The sequence below is a fragment of the Neoarius graeffei genome, chromosome 23, assembly GCF_027579695.1.
Source record: "Neoarius graeffei isolate fNeoGra1 chromosome 23, fNeoGra1.pri, whole genome shotgun sequence".
Classification (NCBI taxonomy): Eukaryota; Metazoa; Chordata; class Actinopteri; order Siluriformes; family Ariidae; genus Neoarius; species Neoarius graeffei.
The window spans coordinates 30,859,402-30,876,766 of NC_083591.1; the positions used below are offsets into that span (position 1 = coordinate 30,859,402).

General features: G+C 41.5%; 1 protein-coding gene across 2 annotated transcripts; it reads right to left on the reverse strand.

Moving 5' to 3' along the window:
- Positions 1-225: 225 nt before the first annotated feature.
- Positions 226-17,268, reverse strand: mterf4 (mitochondrial transcription termination factor 4). 2 transcript variants are annotated; one of them, XM_060905305.1, is made up of 5 exons: positions 17,236-17,266; positions 7,176-7,292; positions 5,017-5,416; positions 1,023-1,207; positions 226-701 (listed from the first exon to the last, which is right to left on the reverse strand). In XM_060905305.1, exons 1-5 carry the CDS (start codon positions 17,263-17,265, stop codon positions 309-311), a joined length of 1,125 nt encoding a protein of 374 aa, XP_060761288.1. In that variant the 5' UTR covers position 17,266; the 3' UTR covers positions 226-308. The 2 variants fall into 2 exon arrangements, with proteins under 2 accessions (XP_060761288.1, XP_060761289.1); XM_060905306.1 differs by lacking the exon at positions 7,176-7,292 and having other exon boundaries at positions 17,236-17,268.
- Positions 17,269-17,365: the final 97 nt, after the last annotated feature.

Below are 17,365 nucleotides of genomic sequence, written 5' to 3' on the forward strand. Positions count from 1 at the left end.
AGAGCACAAAGGGGACCTACACAACATTACGCAGGCAGTTTTAATGTTCTGGCTGACAGTGCATCTTCCCTAGGAACAAAACACTACCTGTTCGGTGATGGTATCATTGTGTACAGTCTTCACTAGGCATTTGTTTAAACAAACAAGGTTGAATGACACATTGCACATTCACTTCTTGTTTAACTGCGTTTACATAAACAATATGAGACTACACAAGGCAATCAATAAAATGCAAGAAGACAAACATTTATTTTGATATCCAAATGGCATACTACAACAGAAACAGAAAATTGAAGCTACATTCAAGATCAGTGTCTTTCTGGCATCTTAGCTCTCTGATTTGCTTTCTTCTTGGAGCTAGAGTTGAAAGAAATGTCTCTCTCTGTATCATCATCGTCACCATCGCTGTACTCTTCACCTTGCTTTTCTTCCTCCTGCTCTCTTGCCACAAGTTTCTGGAACACACGAAACTCTTCCTGTGTGGCATTGGCGATATCGGTGAGATAAATTTCCTCCGAGACGCTGAGAAAGTCCTTGAGGCGAGGGTTGAGTACAAGCGTCTGGCCCTTCTTGTCAGGGGTTTGGTAAAGTCCACGGCGCTCCAGGAAGCTGTGACGACACCGTAGCTCCTCCAGGGAGAGTCTGAAGAGCTTCGCCTTCACCATCTCGGCCTGGTGACAGCCCATACGGAAATATACATACTGCAGTAAGGACAGAGAGAGAGAGAGAGATTGCAAGAAGTGATCAAATCTGCTACATGATAAAGCGAAGCGTGAAATTCAGGACAAAGTGCAGTCTGGTCCCTAAAGGCTGGTTTGTTGTTCGGCTCTCCGACTCAGAAGAAAATACTTAAAATTATCTTAATTAATATCGAAAGCTAGAGATAAACTGCAGAGGTGTTTGTGGCGATTTTAAATTTGAAACGTTTTATCGGTCAATTAATAAATCTTGTAAGAAATCTGACCTGGCAGCTTCACACGTTGTAAATGGTGGAAGTGAGCAAATCTACTGTCCTGCTATACCTGAAACATGTACTCCAGACGTGCAGGCTCTTCCTCCACTACATGCGGCGAGTCTCGAAAGATGTCTGCCATCTGCTGAGCGCTGAAATGGCACTTCTCTCTAAGCAGCCGAGACACAGTGCTCACCCTCTTCACTGGAAACGACAGGATCCGAGGGTAGTGACTTATCACCCTCTGCAAACTCCCTGGCAAACGGAGACCGAGCAGTGTGGAACGATCAAACCTTCAACGAAGTTTCTAATTATCCACATTTACAAACTCATGCGCCTTTAGTAGAAGAAAAGTACAACTTATAATATTGAAAGGTGTTTCTCAACCTATAGTTACTTCTAAAGTTCCCTTCGAAAAGACTTCTGAAAAAACTCTTCTTTCCAGCCCAGAAATGAGCTCTGCCCCCCATCAGAACAGAGGTACGCCACTTAAAGGTGTGCACACGACACGAAAATCTCACAATCACTGACCCACTCATACTACAGGATTAATCATGCGCTATCGGCAGTTTTGTGGATGTTGGGGTTTGCACACTTCATGAGCTTTCACCTGGAGAGATCCCATTTTCTCAGGAAAATAAAACGTCAGCGAGGTCCATCATGTCGCTTTGTGGGCACTTCTCATAAGATACAAAACATTCACTTAAGACATTTTGTGGGTTGGAGATTTGACATGTAAAGGATTGTTTTCATTGCGATTTCAATTTGCATCAACGTGCTAGAAATAAAATTCCGAACTGCTCCTTTAAAGGAGATACACAGAACCATGGCTTCACTTTTTGTTTATAAATGCCTTGAGACCTCAAGAATGGCGCAGGAATAGTTTTAAGCGTTAACAATAAATCGAATATAGTAATTTTTACGATTAAAATGATTCATATACAGTGGGGCAAAAAAGTATTTAGTCAGCCACCAATTGTGCAAGTTCTCCCACTTAAAAAGATGAGAGAGGCCTGTAATTTTCATCATATGTACACTTCAACTATGAGAGACAGAATGGGGGGAAAGAATCCAGGAAATCACATTGTAGGATTTTTAATGAATTAATTGGTAAATTCCTCGGTAAAATAAGTATTTGGTCACCTACAAACAAGCAAGATTTCTGGCTCTCACAGACCTGTAACAACTTCTTTAAGAGGCTCCTCTATCCTCCACTCGTTACCTGTATTAATGGCACCTGTTTGAACTCATTATCAGTATAAAAGACGCCTGTCCACAACCTCAAACAGTCACACTCCAAACTCCACTATGGCCAAGACCAAAGAGCTGTCAAAGGACACCAGAAACAAAATTGTAGACCTGCACCAGGCTGGGAAGACTGAATCTGCAATAGGTAAGCAGCTTGGTGTGAAGAAATCAACTGTGGGAGCAATTATTAGAAAATGGAAAACATACAAGACCACTGATAATCTCCCTCGATCTGGGGCTCCACACAAGATCTCACCCCGTGGGGTCAAAATGATCACAAGAACGGTGAGCAAAAATCCCAGAACCACACGGGGGACCTAGTGAATGACCTGCAGAGAGCTGGGACCAAAGTAACAAAGGCTACCATCAGTAACACACTACGCCGCCAGGGACTCAAATCCTGCAGTGCCAGACGTGTCCCCCTGCTTAAGCCAGTACATGTCCAGGCCCGTCTGAAGTTTGCTAGAGAGCATTTGGATGATCCAGAAGAGGATTGGGAGAATGTCATATGGTCAGATGAAACCAAAATAGAACTTTTTGGTAAAAATTCAACTTGTCATCTTTGGAGGAGAAAGAATGCTGAGTTGCATCCAAAGAACACCATACCTACTGTGAAGCATGGGGGTGGAAACATCATGCTTTGGGGCTGTTTTTCTGCAAAGGGACCAGGACGACTGATCCGTGTAAAGGAAAGAATGAATGGGGCCATGTATCATGAGATTTTGAGTGAAAACCTCCTTCCATCAGCAAGGGCTTTGAAGATGAAATGTGGCTGGGTCTTTCAGCATGACAATGATCCCAAACACACTGCCTGGGCAACGAAGGAGTGGCTTCGTAAGAAGCATTTCAAGGTCCTGGAGTGGCCTAGCCAGTCTCCAGATCTCAACCCCATAGAAAATCTTTGGAGGGAGTTGAAAGTCCGTGTTGCCCAGCAACAGCCCCAAAACATCACTGCTGTAGAGGAGATCTGCATGGAGGAATGGGCCAAAATACCAGCAACAGTGTGTGAAAACCTTGTGAAGACTTACAGAAAACGCTTGACCTCTGTCATTTCCAACAAAGGGTATATAACAAAGTATTGAGATGAACTTTTGTTATTGACCAAATACTTATTTTCCACCATAATTTGCAAATAAATTCTTTAAAAATCAGACAATGTGATTTTCTGGATTTTTTTTCTCATTTTGTCTCTCATAGTTGAAGTGTACCTATGATGAAAATTACAGGCCTCTCTCATCTTTTTAAGTGGGAGAACTTGCACAACTGGTGACTGACTAAATACTTTTTTGCCCCACTGTAGGTAGCGGTCTGAGTGAATGACCTTGACGTCCGTAACGTCACAGCAGGAAGTCTATCGGTCTCATCGCCATTTCCGCTATACTAAAACACAGAGCTGACTGCAACTCCGATCCTCCATTTTGAGCTAATTTATCGCCATGCCACGTAGATGTGTTGCTGGTGGGTGCAGCAACACGACAGAAGGTGGATTTATGTTGCATTCATGGCCCAAGAATGTTCAAACTGCAAAGATTTGGAGGCGTTTTGTGAGAAGTTCACGGGCACATTTTACTGATGACTCGTACAAAACCTCTGATCTGGTGAGGAGCGTTGGCTATAAACCCATATTGAAAGAGGGTGCAGTCCCAACAATTAAAGAAAAAGAAAACTACAAGACAAGGAAAGTAAGTTCAGTTGCACCAGTTCTCCCAGAGTGTGAGCTGAGTAGTAATGGCGGAGTACTCGGTATGGAGAAAATGGAGAATGAGTGGACCAGTCGTCAGATTTCTCCTCTGGATATGCTTTTTTTCCCCCTCCGCTGGATATGCTTGCCTCAGCAGCAATATCTCGCCCTTACGTGGAAGAAGTGAATGAACGAAGAACTGAAAGTCAGACTGTTTCAAAACAGTTGGCCACAAGATCGGCCTTCAAGAAGCGAGAACACAGACGTGACTCTCATTTGGATACATCACAACAACAACACTCGTTTACCTGCATTTAGATTAATACATGTAACTTGCATTGTGTATTTAAATTACTGGTATAAGATTATTTAATTTGCTTCAGAATGTGATTGTCTCAGTTCATCTGATTATTTAATTAGCCTTTTACATTTTATCAGTGAAAATGCATGCATGTACATGTAATGTTGCAGAAGTTATAACACCCATCCTGTTTTAATGAGAGTCACATGAGACTGTCAGTTCAATTCCATCCAATTCTCTAGACGGCTTTGTTCTCTGGCTTTATTTCGTAAGGTGGGGGCCTCTGTGGCCGACGTGTTACTATCGGATTCACTTTCCGACGGTTCGAACTGATACAGTTCTACGTGTATAGCAGTAGCATGTACACACACTCCAATTTCAGGACTATCACAGTTAGATGTATTACTATCTGAGGAATCCGAATAATCTCCAATAAATCTGAATGAAGAGGCCACTGCAACCACTCTCGCCTGCCGAGTCTGGCTTTGGTCTATTAGTACCGGTTCCTGCTGTGACGTCACGCACTCAGCGGGGCAGCTCTAATGCCAACTTTGTGGTCGATTTTAACTCTCAAAAATATATTTTTTAATTCCCATTTATGCAGCATACAAGAGTCAAGGATGGAGATACTATCCACTCAGAAAAGTATTTAAAAATAAAGATTCTGCGTATCTCCTTTAAGCTGATACAGAGACATTATTATTAACTACTTTTTACTATACTACTATGATTAATAATAATAATAATAATAATAATAATAATAATCAGAGGCAGGAATGAAGACATTTACTATGAAGTCAAATAAAACAGTGAGCAAACGTAAACGCTGTTCACCTTCAAGCAGGCCGAGCTTCCTTAAATTCATAACCCGCTGCTGTAATTGAGCTTCTTTAAGAGAATAAAGCTCAGGACATTTCTCCAGGATCTTCAGCACACTGCCTGGGTTTAAACCGAGGCTAAAGAGCACAGCCAGCGCTGGCATGTCATACTTGCAGCGGTGTTTAGTAGCCGCTTCATACACCATCTCAGCCTGGTTCTCTGAGAAACCCATTTCAGCCAAAGACTGGATGGCTAGCTCTCTCCTGCCATGCTGGACAGTCTGAGCAGGAGTGGAGATGGGTGGATCCAGCTGTGATGAACAGAGTGGTCGGTGAAGGAGAATTAATGGCACCCTGGGCAATTCTTTCACAGAGGCACATTTTGGTAAGCAGGTTTTCCACGTCCATCGTAGAATCTGACCCAAAATACAAAAACAGTACAGTGTTATTGTATGAATGGAGATAAGTCTTTTATTTGCCAGTGGTAGGGATGTATAAACAGTTATCCATCATCCAATTTTGAATGCACTTTTTGTTTTAAAATAAACAGACAGCCTTTTACATTGAATTTTATTAGCCTAAATAACCTAGCACCATCATCCTAAAGTGCTGCAGCATGTCTTAATGTTTTATTCCCCTTATACCACAGCAGTTTGTCAACAGTTACATTTACAGTGTTTATTAAACAAATGATACACATCATACTATTATCTGTTTCGTTATATTTAATGCTGTGGAACATCTGTAATGCTTAAAAAGCTTGAATCTCTTGAAGTTAATAAGACAAGAAAAAAAACACACTACATTTTTATTTATACTCTGTTACAAAGGGCTGACACTGGAGACTCCTTCCAAAATAGCTGTAAACATCCAAAAGAAAACTTAACCCTATAAACAATTATTCTTCATTTATTTAATAACACACTGTAATCATTCGAGTTAGATTAGATGAATTAGCCACGAGACAAATTACATTAAAATAAACCTGTTAACCGATTTACAGCTGGAGCTTCAGTCATCGTCAGAGCTGCTGTGAAAGAAAATTAATCAATCAACACTTCTGGCCAATCAGAATTGACTATTCAACAGCAACGCCAAGTTAAATCAAAAAGGTGATGCTTTAATTCTGATCAAACATACAGCTTTAATTAGGGATGGAATCATTCACCACTAGCACAGAGCTTTACAACAGTGTTTCTCAACTACTGGGCCGCAAATCCCCCCCCCCCCAAGTTGAAGCTAATTTTTACTCGTAGTAGGGCACAACTGCTGGGTCGCATCCGACATCACATCACCTCATTAAAGCTCATAGGCAAAGATTTTCAATTTATGCACATTTGAAACTTTATATACTACCGTTCAAAAGTTTGGGGTCACTTTGAAATGTCCTTATTTTTGAAAGAAAAGCACTGTTCTTTTCAATGAAGATCACTTTAAACTAATCAGAAATCCACTCTATACATTGCTAATGTGGTAAATGACTATTCTAGCTGCAAATGTCTGGTTTTTGGTGCAATATCTCCATAGGTGTATAGAGGCCCATTTCCAGCAACTATCACTCCAGTGTTCTAATGGTACAATGTGTTTGCTCATTGCCTCAGAAGGCTAATGGATGATTAGAAAACCCTTGTACAATCATGTTAGCACAGCTGAAAACAGTTGAGCTCTTTAGAGAAGCTATAAAACTGACCTTCCTTTGAGCAGATTGAGTTTCTGGAGCATCACATTTGTGGGGTCGATTAAATGCTCAAAATGGCCAGAAAAACGTCTTGACTATATTTTCTATTCATTTTACAACTTATGGTGGGAAATCAAAGTGTGACTTTTCATGGAAAACACAAAATTGTCTGGGTGACCCCAAACTTTTGAACGGTAGTGTATGTTAAAAAACCCTCTGTAATTTTCTTCTGGTTCCAAGAAGTATTGTTAATAAGTAATAATTAAAATAAGTTAGCGCGGATTGCGGTGAATTTCTGTTCGGCTATTTTCGTGACCACTCAGCCCATGACGTCATTCATGGCAAACAAATCACTTGAGTTGAGTCCACTTCCGTTTACTTGCATTGCCGTTCGGCTTGTGCGCAGACGTGCGTTCGGGAATTTCCAAAGAAAAACCAAGCCTTATTGTTGTGCAGTGAACTGTAACAACGGGACCGGTTCAGGAAGAACTTTTTACCTTTTTCCGAGAGAGGAGAAGAGGCGGAGAGAGTGGATTGTGCGTGTGAAGCGAGAGGGTTGGCAGCCGGGTAAATACGCCACTCTGTGCTCCAATCACTTTTTGAAGAACCCTCATCTGTTGGAGAGTTAAGGTGTCAGTGTCGGACAGAGAAGGCTCAAACCTGACGCTGTTCCGACAAAATCCGAACACAAAATCAAGCAGTCAAAGAAGAAACGGAGCAGCAATGCTCAAGCAAAAAGGAGAAGATTGGAGGTAAACATTTTTATCTTTGCTTGCAATTGACAAGTCAAGAATCCTGAGGGATCCTGTACAATCATTGTGGAAATGAGACAAAAGAGATATTTCCTTGTTTAGAGTAGGCTATAAATAGTATAATGCTTGTATTACTATTAGCAATATAAATGAATCCATGTTATATTATTGGGATTATTTGTGTGTGCCCGTGTGGTTTAATTATTCTTCAAAAGGGCTCTTATTTAGTATTACGACGAAAGTAAGAATTTATCATAACTACCAGGATAAATTGTTTGGGCGCGAGTATTGTTGAGGTCAAGGGGGTCACCGCGCTCAGAGTCGGCCGAGTCGCTGCCCGATTCCGAGGCCGCACAGTCAAACCAGTGAGCCACATTCACCGATTGCTTCGCAACGGCCATAGGTTCATACATAATGGTTTCACTTCTTTTCGATATTCAATTTGGAGAGTTCCTACTTCAAAATCGCTATCGCTTTCAGACATTTTACACAACCTGTCACGACCAAAGTCTGCACGCGTGTGCTCGGTTTGCAAGAAAACACAGAACTGCTCCCAGTTTGTTTGCCTTGAATGACGTCATGACGACGGTCCCCTGGCGGTAAAAGTGCGCATAAGTGAGATGTAAACAAGCCTTCAGAACTTGCGCAAACCGGTATATTTTAACCATTTTATTCAATTTTAGGGTGCAAATTAGCCACCAGGAAGACTGAATTCGCTTTTTGGGTCGTTCTTCTAGAAAATAAAAGTTGATATTCTACGTTCCATCCCCGACCCTTGTCTATGACCTTTAAGTTACAGTCACGCTCCAGCCCGTGATGCTTTGCGATAGGTTATTGATGAAAATAAGGTATTTTGGCAGCAATATTTGGCAATATAGGTACACGTGAGCTAAAAGTTGTGGTCACAGCAGGTGAACATTTGACTATCATGTCTTCATGTGCTTGAGTCTGGCGCAGCTTGAGCAGCTGTACACGCTCATGGAGCGCGTTGTGCACGGTCTTGGGACCTAGTTGTTATGGGAAACACCTGATACTGATTTGAGCGCAATCAGCACATGCAGATATGGACACTTTTCAGAGGCTTTGCGAAGTATCATTTTCACGGTCACATTTGTTTCTAGCCATGTTTATAATGCTGTTTAAATACTTTGCTTTATGATTCTGCTTTGCTTTTGTAAATATCACGCCTGCTAATAAATACTCTTTGTGCACTGAGATACGTCTACTGCCGTCTATTTTGTAGTGTCTTAATCCTCAGATCTTTAAAGCTAGACACAGGGATGAGAATGAAAAATATTTAAAAAGTCTGAAAAAACCAGGGCGGGGCCCATGGCCCAGGGGGGCGGGGCCCATAGCCCAAGGGGGCGGGGCCCATGGCCCAGGGGGCGGGGCCCAGGGGTTCCAGGGGCTAATGATTTTTGGCTATTTTTTTTTTCACCCCAAAACCATTAATTTTATCAGCAAAAAGTTGCAATGTATTTGGAAATAAATTCCCCTTCTTGGTGGACTCCCAGGTGAAAATGATTAATATGGTACAAGAGACTTGTTTTTAATCAATTCACATTTGATGATTTCAAAAAATCAATGCACCTTTTAATATAAACGAGCTCTACAGTATTATATTTCTGCATTTTTGCTATTCATGTCTTTGAATACTCTAATCCTTTACAGTGAAGTACAAACCAGAAAAAAGTTCTGTCATATAATTCTCTGAAGCTTTCTTCTGATGTTATCATGGTAGCAGGAGGTCTTGCATATTAAGCAGGCAACATTCAACATCACTCATCACTTCCCTTTCAACTGTTGTGTGTACTAACTAGGTTTTATCTGGACAGGATGGTGTGTAATGTAATGCATATACCATACGGTCAATTTGAAGATCGAGATGGTGATTTTGAGTTAAAGAACAGGCATGTACAATGGGCATTACAAATTGGAAAAATTTTTTTAAATCAAAAACTATAAGTTCATCTCGGCCTAAAAAAATGTGGGCAGACGCTCCCGCGCGGCACATCCCAGCAATTCCCCCCCATGAAATGAGCAATAAGTAGGAGAGTTATACACGGTATCATACCTAAAATTTTATCAGAAATATAGATATGATACTATGATTCTCCCCAACATGCTACATTAGACAAGCTAACCTCATTTATAAAAAGATACACACTTATATATGACGTGTATTTGATATATATGATGTATATTCATACATTGTTACTTTACAGAAATCTTCAATAAGTTTGGTCTTTTCATGACAGCCTGTTGTAGACCTAAATACAGAGGTGTCAAAAGTATTACCATTTATTACTCAAGTAGAAGTATAGATACTGTGGTTTAGAAATACTTTTCATGAAGTAAAAGTATCAACTGAAGCTTTTTACTCAAGTAAAAAGTATACTGATTTCTAAATTACTTTAAAGTACAAAAGTAAAAGTAATGAAAGGGGGAAAAATGCTATTAAGGACAAAGGCGCAGCCTAGAAGTCCACATACAGTCCGTTCTCCTGACCCATTAAAATGTGTTTCATGGAGCACTGTCTAAACGCAAGGCCGGATTAACTATATGGGCCTGCGGCACAGTGCCCAGGGGCACTAACCACTCACAGCCAGTGGGGGGGCACCACATGACAGACACTTTAAAAATATTTTTCGTGAATGTTTGTACACTTAAAATGGTTATACACTTGACATTGCTAAATAGTCATATATATAATTCATTAAAAACACTAATTTCATAAGAACAACAACAATAATCATAATTCTGAGCAAGAGTGGCCTATGTGACCATTAACCCCCCTTTCCTCAACCTGTCAGTTGAGCCAGTCCACCTACGGTGAAATGCATCAATTTTTTAAAAAAACGCGGTAGAAATGAAAAATGGACAGACATCAACTGAGTGGTTGTCACACATCACATCACATCACATTATCTCTAGCCGCTTTATCCTTCTACAGGGTCGCAGGCAAGCTGGAGCCTATCCCAGCTGACTACGGGCGAAAGGCGGGGTACACCCTGGACAAGTCGCCAGGTCATCACAGGGCTGACACATAGACACAGACAACCATTCACACTCACATTCACACCTACGGTCAATTTAGAGTCACCAGTTAACCTAACCTGCATGTCTTTGGACTGTGGGGGAAACCGGAGCACCCGGAGGAAACCCACGCGGACACGGGGAGAACATGCAAACTCCACACAGAAAGGCCCTCGCCGGACCCGGGGTTCGAACCCAGGACCTTCTTGCTGTGAGGCGACAGCGCTAACCACTACACCACCGTGCCGCCCTGAGTGGTTGTGCGAAGAGAAAATTACAAAAATAGAGACTCCAGGCGTGTTGCTGCAATTAAAAATGTTCCAGTGTTAGATCGTTTTTTTTTTTTTATAAAAACGTCGACAACTGCTGTCACTACCAGCGCTGAAGCCGAAGCTAGTGAAATCAGCGATGCTAGTGAGGGAGATGGCCCTGCTAGCACTAGCCGGGGAGATGCTACAAGTTGTACGGTACTGGATGTTATTTGAATTTGTATTTCGAATTGAGACATTTGAATATGTTGCCTAGATCGATGCTATTTTAATTGATACACATTTTGAATTGGCACATTTGAATATGCTGTATTGTATATAGATGGATGCTGTTTAAATTGCTGATGCTGTTTGAATTGATACACATTTTGAATTGAGACATTTTAATATGGATAGAATAGAGTATGGATGCTTTGAAGGTTTTTATTGAGACATACAAATATGCTGCTCATTTTTGAATAAGACATTTCAATATGCCTACATGCATATCGTTGGTTGTTTTCAGTGAATTTGATGGGCTGATGTAGCCTACTTAATACATTTTCAATGAGGAAGAATGACCTTGTTTATGTGTACTATTGTTTATGTATATGCTACTATTTTTGACAGCAAAGGGCAAGGTTTGTGAGTGTGTGCAGGAGGTTACTGAACGTGTGCGTGCAGGGTGGTGGTGGTGGCCACTTGAGGTATGCATTGGCTTAATATGGCACTGTCCAAACAGCAGTAATAATACAGCATTTGAATGCTATGAATGAATGAATGAATGAATGAATACTACACTAACTACTGTAAAATTGCAGTTTTTTTCTTTTTCATATGGGACGTGCAGTCGAGGCAGCAGGTTCCAGTTAAAATGCAAGAAAAACACTTTCTCATCCCTACTAGTTACTGGCTCACCGAGAGAAATCAACAGAATGTTTGTGTTCCAGCAATGCGAGGCTGAACACAGGCGAGGAGAGAAAGGGCCGACACACTACAAGCTAATATAACGTTTACTAAGCTAAGACCTGTCACTTTACTCACTAACACCCACCAAGATACCATAACTGCGTTTGTAAACTTAACCTGACTCAGGCCCTGTCCACACAGCAACGGATTCAGGTGACTCCGATACAATTGCTTATCGTTTAGGCCTGGCGTCCACACGGCACCGGCGTTTTGGGTGCCCCAAAACGCAATCTTTTTGAGAACGGGTTCCAGAGTGGAAAGATCTGGCAACGTTGCCGTTGCGAAGTCGTCTGGATGAGTAGAACGGATTTGTTTACGATGACGTCGCAACCACATGACTGTGAGTGCTTCACGCCGGGTAGAAGTGTAACGAACTCGATGCGATTTGTCAACAAATCCTATAACTTGGTTCATGAAACGCGCTTACAAAATATTTTCACTGTGAATATTTATTGTGTAATGGTGCAAAGTGAGAGAGAGAGAGAATAGCCCTTAGGGCAGAGTTAATCCCACCAGCAAAAATAGGGAAAAAAAAAGGAGCGATCTCACCTCTTCAGATGTTGGTTTAAGTCCTACAATACATTCCTCAAAAAGGGCATAGAAGAAATTAATCCATCAACGTGTAGCATTCAATTTATTCCGGACCATTAAAGACGCCGCCTTCCGCGTAGAATCATACGTCATCCTCGCCGCCATATTGGATAGGTCAAAGCGGAGAATAAAGATTCATGTGCTGCGTTTAACTGTACCAACAGGTTTACCGTCCAAACGAGATCACATGGGATTACCTTTCACAGGTGAGAAACAACAAATTAATCCATCAACGTGTAGCATTCAATTTATTCCGGACCATTAAAGACGCCGCCTTCCGCGTAGAATCATACGTCATCCTCGCCGCCATTTTGGAGAGGTCAAAGCGGAGAATAAAGATTCATGTGCTGCGTTTAACTGTACCAACAGGTTTACCGTCCAAACGAGATCACATGGGATTACCTTTCACAGGTGAGAAACAACAAATTAATCCATCAACGTGTAGCATTCAATTTATTCCGGACCATTAAAGACGCCGCCTTCCGCGTAGAATCATACGTCATCCTCGCCGCCATTTTGGAGAGGTCAAAACGGAGAATAAAGATTAGCTGCGTTTAACTGTACCAACAGGTTTACCGTCCAAACGAGATCACATGGGATTACCTTTCACAGGTGAGACTGGAAAAATACTTTTCATTGTATTTGGTCATTATAATGTAATTTTACAAACAGATTTTTCTGACTTTGTGGCTAATATGAAGTCTCGCACATAATAGTTTATGCGCATGTGTCCTTACTTCTATTGTTCTGGTGTCGCTGAAGGGACCGTCTTACAGCGCCCCTAGAGGTGTGGCATGTGTATTGCATCGTTTTCAGCAAGCTTTGCGTTGCCATATGGACCTGATATTTTACTGATCGTTGCCCATTTGGACGCGATATATTTTTAAATAACATCTCGTTGCCGTTGTCGTGTGGATGTAGCCTCAGAAAAGAGAATGCCGCATATGGTTCGGGGGGGGGAATTCCACTCCTGACAAACGAACGAGAGCCCGCAATTTACTAACGGTGTCGAAGTCAGAGCTCTGATTGGTGTGTGCTTGGAGCGCCCTGAGTGGCAGTTTATTAGGTGGACAAAGTAATATAAGTAATATAAAGATTGGCGCAATGAAATGCAAGTAACGAGACTATTATAAACGTAATGAAGTAAAAGTAAATGCTTGAAAATATAACGAGTAGAGATAAAAAGTAGGTTGAAAAATTATTACTCCAGTAAAGTAGAAAGTACCAAAATTTCTACTTAAGTAAAGTAACGAAGTATTTGTACTTCGTTACTTGACACCTCTGCCTAAATATAATGCACATGAAATGACACTCCTCACCTCAACATGTCCTTTACAATCATTTAAGCCACCACGGGCAATGCTGAAACCACTGCTGCAAACAGTACATCACGCGAAACTGTCATTATTTTCTACCCTTATTAGACAGGGAGATTCTTTTGTGTAATCTAAGCTGAAGTGGGTTTTGTACTTTGTTTTTTTGGGGCGCACGCTCTCTGCTATGCCGATCCTGTCGGCTGCACTGACTCAACTGAAAGATTCGGTCCTCGAGAAAAGGGATAAAAGCCCGCCCATACTGAAAGCTGACTGGCTTATTTTGCTGAGTAACCCAATCAGGATGCTCTTTGTCTGGCATGCGCTACATGAACAGGCACACAGGCAGTGTTGCCACATTGGGCGGTTTTAAGTGCATTTTGGCGGGTTTTGAACATAGTTTGGGATGGAAAACGTCAGCAATATCTGGCAACACTGCACACAGTCTCCCTCGCGCGCGCACATTCTAAGATGCGTGATGCAGACCTTAATGTTGCGTGCGCACGCTCTTGCTCGCTTCTATCAATATGCAGGAGACTCCCGGAAGTTCTGGGAGACTTGGGATGTCTGCGTTATAAGGTGACCACAGATCGTTAATCATACCCCCCCGAAAATTTCTCAACGGATTTACATCGATCTCAAAAACGATCATTTTGGTCTGAAAAAGTCGGAAATCCGCCGATCGGCGGAAAATTCTCATCCCTGTAGACAGCCTTTCGATTTCATAAAAATCGGTGAAATTTAGTTCCCTCTGAAATTTGGTCATTGTGACGTGTTTGTTTCTGTAATATCTTAAAAAAAAAAAAAAAAAAAAAAACACAAACACCACAAACCCCCCCCCAAAAAAAACACAACAACAACAAAAAAAAAACACCCCACACATGCACCAGGCCATTCTGTGGCTGGAAAGTTATTTAATTTGAGGGGATTCCCTAGCAAATAACATGCATTAAACCGCTTGCTTTGCACAGTCAAGCAGACAGAGGAAGTGTGTGTGTGCATGCGCAGATTTACATTCTTCTTTTGGGCTTTACGGCAGCTGGTATCCAGTGTTGCATTGCTGCCATCTACAGTTTTACCTTGACCGTGCACTGACGGTTACATTATTCTGTCGCTAAACAAACAGCTGATCACACCGAGGCGCTCGCTGACCACTGATATTTATTAGGTTTGGTCTTGTGTTTCTTTTCCTTTGCAACACGTCTTTTCTTCTCGCTTTCCGTTACTGTAGTCGGTCTTTCATGTTTCATTCTTATTCACATCCTCCATTTTTCTCTCCTGTTTTAAATTTACATTGCACAATGCCTTGCACAAACGGGGAAAGCCCACCACATGATGCATGGCATTGTATCTTGAATTGCGTCATGGTGAAGCAGGAAATAATAGCAGAGAATTTCGGAGCATGTAGCCCTAAATTCATTCACTCTATTTAAAAAAAAAAAAGTTCTTTAATTTGAGGGGATTCCCTAGCAAATAATGTGCATGAAAATCGCTTGCTTCGCGCAGTCAAAGGAAGCCCGTGTGCACATGCACAGGTTTACCTTCTTCTTCTTTAGGGTTTTACAGCAGCTGGCATCCACAGTGTTGCGTTACTGTAGGTTTGCCTTGACCGTGCACCGACAGTTACATCATTCTGTCGCTAAACGAACAGCTGATCACATCGATCAGCTCGCTGACCGCCGATACTTATTAGTTTGGCCCTGCGTTTCCTTTCCTTCGCTGCATAACGTCTTTTCTTCTCGCTTTCCGTTACCGTAGTCAATCTTTCACGTTTCATTCACACACTCACATCCTCCATTTTTCTCTTCTGTTTCAAATTTGTATCCCACAATGCCTTGCGCAAACGGGGAAAGCCCACCATGTGATGCATGATGCAGTGTCTTGTATTGTGTCATGGTGAAGCAGGGAAAAAAAAAAAGCAGAGAATTTAGGGCCACATATTCATTAATTATTCCATTTTTAAAAAAATCTAATAAAATTGGAAGTCTGTGATTGGAATTCAGTAGCTTCCTGTCCACTAAACAAAAATAATTGGATGTCAGGGAAGATTCTTTTCATGACCTACACTTAAAAAATCTGAAAGGCAGTCTAACTTAAACCCAGCCACATATAAAAATTTGTACTGCTCCATGCTCGTCCAGGTTTTCATCTGCTTGGCCAAGAACGACAATGTCGGGGAACTCAATGGATGGATAACTATCCAAGGCACAGGAGAAACCCTTCTTTGTTAATGTGTAAGGCTCTACCTCATTGAGTGGCTTCTATATCCACTTCTTGGTTTTAATAACTTGTTTTCTGGGGCGGCACGGTGGTGTAGTGGTTAGTGCTGTCACATCACAGCAAGAAGGTCCGGGTTCGAATCCCGTGGCTGGCGAGGGCCTTTCTGTGTGGAGTTTGCATGTTCTCCCCGTGTCTGCATGGGTTTCCTCCGGGTGCTCTGGTTTCCCCCACAGTCCAAAGACATGCAGGTTAGGTTAACTGGTGACTCTAAATTGACCGTAGGTGTGAGTGTGAATGGTTGTCTGTGTCTATGTGCCAGCCCTGTGATGACCTGGCGATTTGTCCAGGGTGTACCCCGCCTTTCGCCCGTAGTCAGCTGGGATAGACTCCAGCTTGCTTGCGACCCTGTAGGACAGGATAAAGCGGCTAGAGGTAATGAGACGAGATTGTTTTCTGTACACAAACATGGCAGTAAGTTCTTGTGTTAATGGACCAGACTCCACTTTTGGATCATTAATTGCTTTGGATTGAGAATGCCCTGCATGTATGGGTTTATCCATACAATACCAACAATTAAAAACAGTTTGTTTTTGTCTTTATTTAATTCCTGGTCTCCCATCTGTCACAGGGCGTGATGTTGCAGCCCTTTAGTACACTTTACAACAGGTTATTAAATTCTAATCGAATAGAGGAGCCAAAATAATTGGGGATCTTTTTTAACAAGCCCCGACCAGTATGATCTTTTAGCAATCAAGGGTATAATCTACGCTCAAGTAGCTACATTCTTTTAAATGTTCCCAAAATGAAGACAGAATTTGGTAAAACTGCTTTTAGTTATTGTGCCTCAGCTGCGTGGAATGAGATTCAAAAATCACTGACTTGCTATTTTTGTCAACGATTTCAAATTTTATCTTAATCATACATTCAATACTGTTTGCACTTGTTTTATGTATTTACTATACCACATGTAAAACTGTTTGCACTTTTTTTAAATGTATTTTCTTTTGTATTGTATTCTATATTTTATACTTAATTTTTTTTCTGCATCTTGTGTGTTGTATTGTAATGTGTGCTACTGCATTGGCCAGGGCTCACTTGTAAGAGATATTTATCTCAATGTGATTTTGTTTCCCTGGTTAAAAATGAATAGGTGGGGCTCAGGGCAGAAGAGTTCGAGAAAATCACTCCTTCCTACTTCAACAGACACCGTAGTAAAGAATGGCTTCTGCAAAACAATGCGCACTACTTATTACAACTGCACCTATTTGAGACCAGACCGCTGCTTCAAAGCTAACTAGCTCCAGCTTTAAAAAATAAATAAACCTGCTTCCTTTCTTCAGCGTCTTAAAATAAAGCTAAAATCTCATCTCATTCAACAGCTTAACAAATTAAAGTTATTTAGTTCTCCATGGTTTCTTCCTCACTCACCCCTAAAGCGGTGCGTGCTTGGCTACCCATTGGTCCGACGTCAAAATATGTCCCCCTGAATACAGCTCCGGTTATAAACCTCGTTCCGGGGTAAGATACATTTTTCTTTGTAATTACTTTAAATAAACGC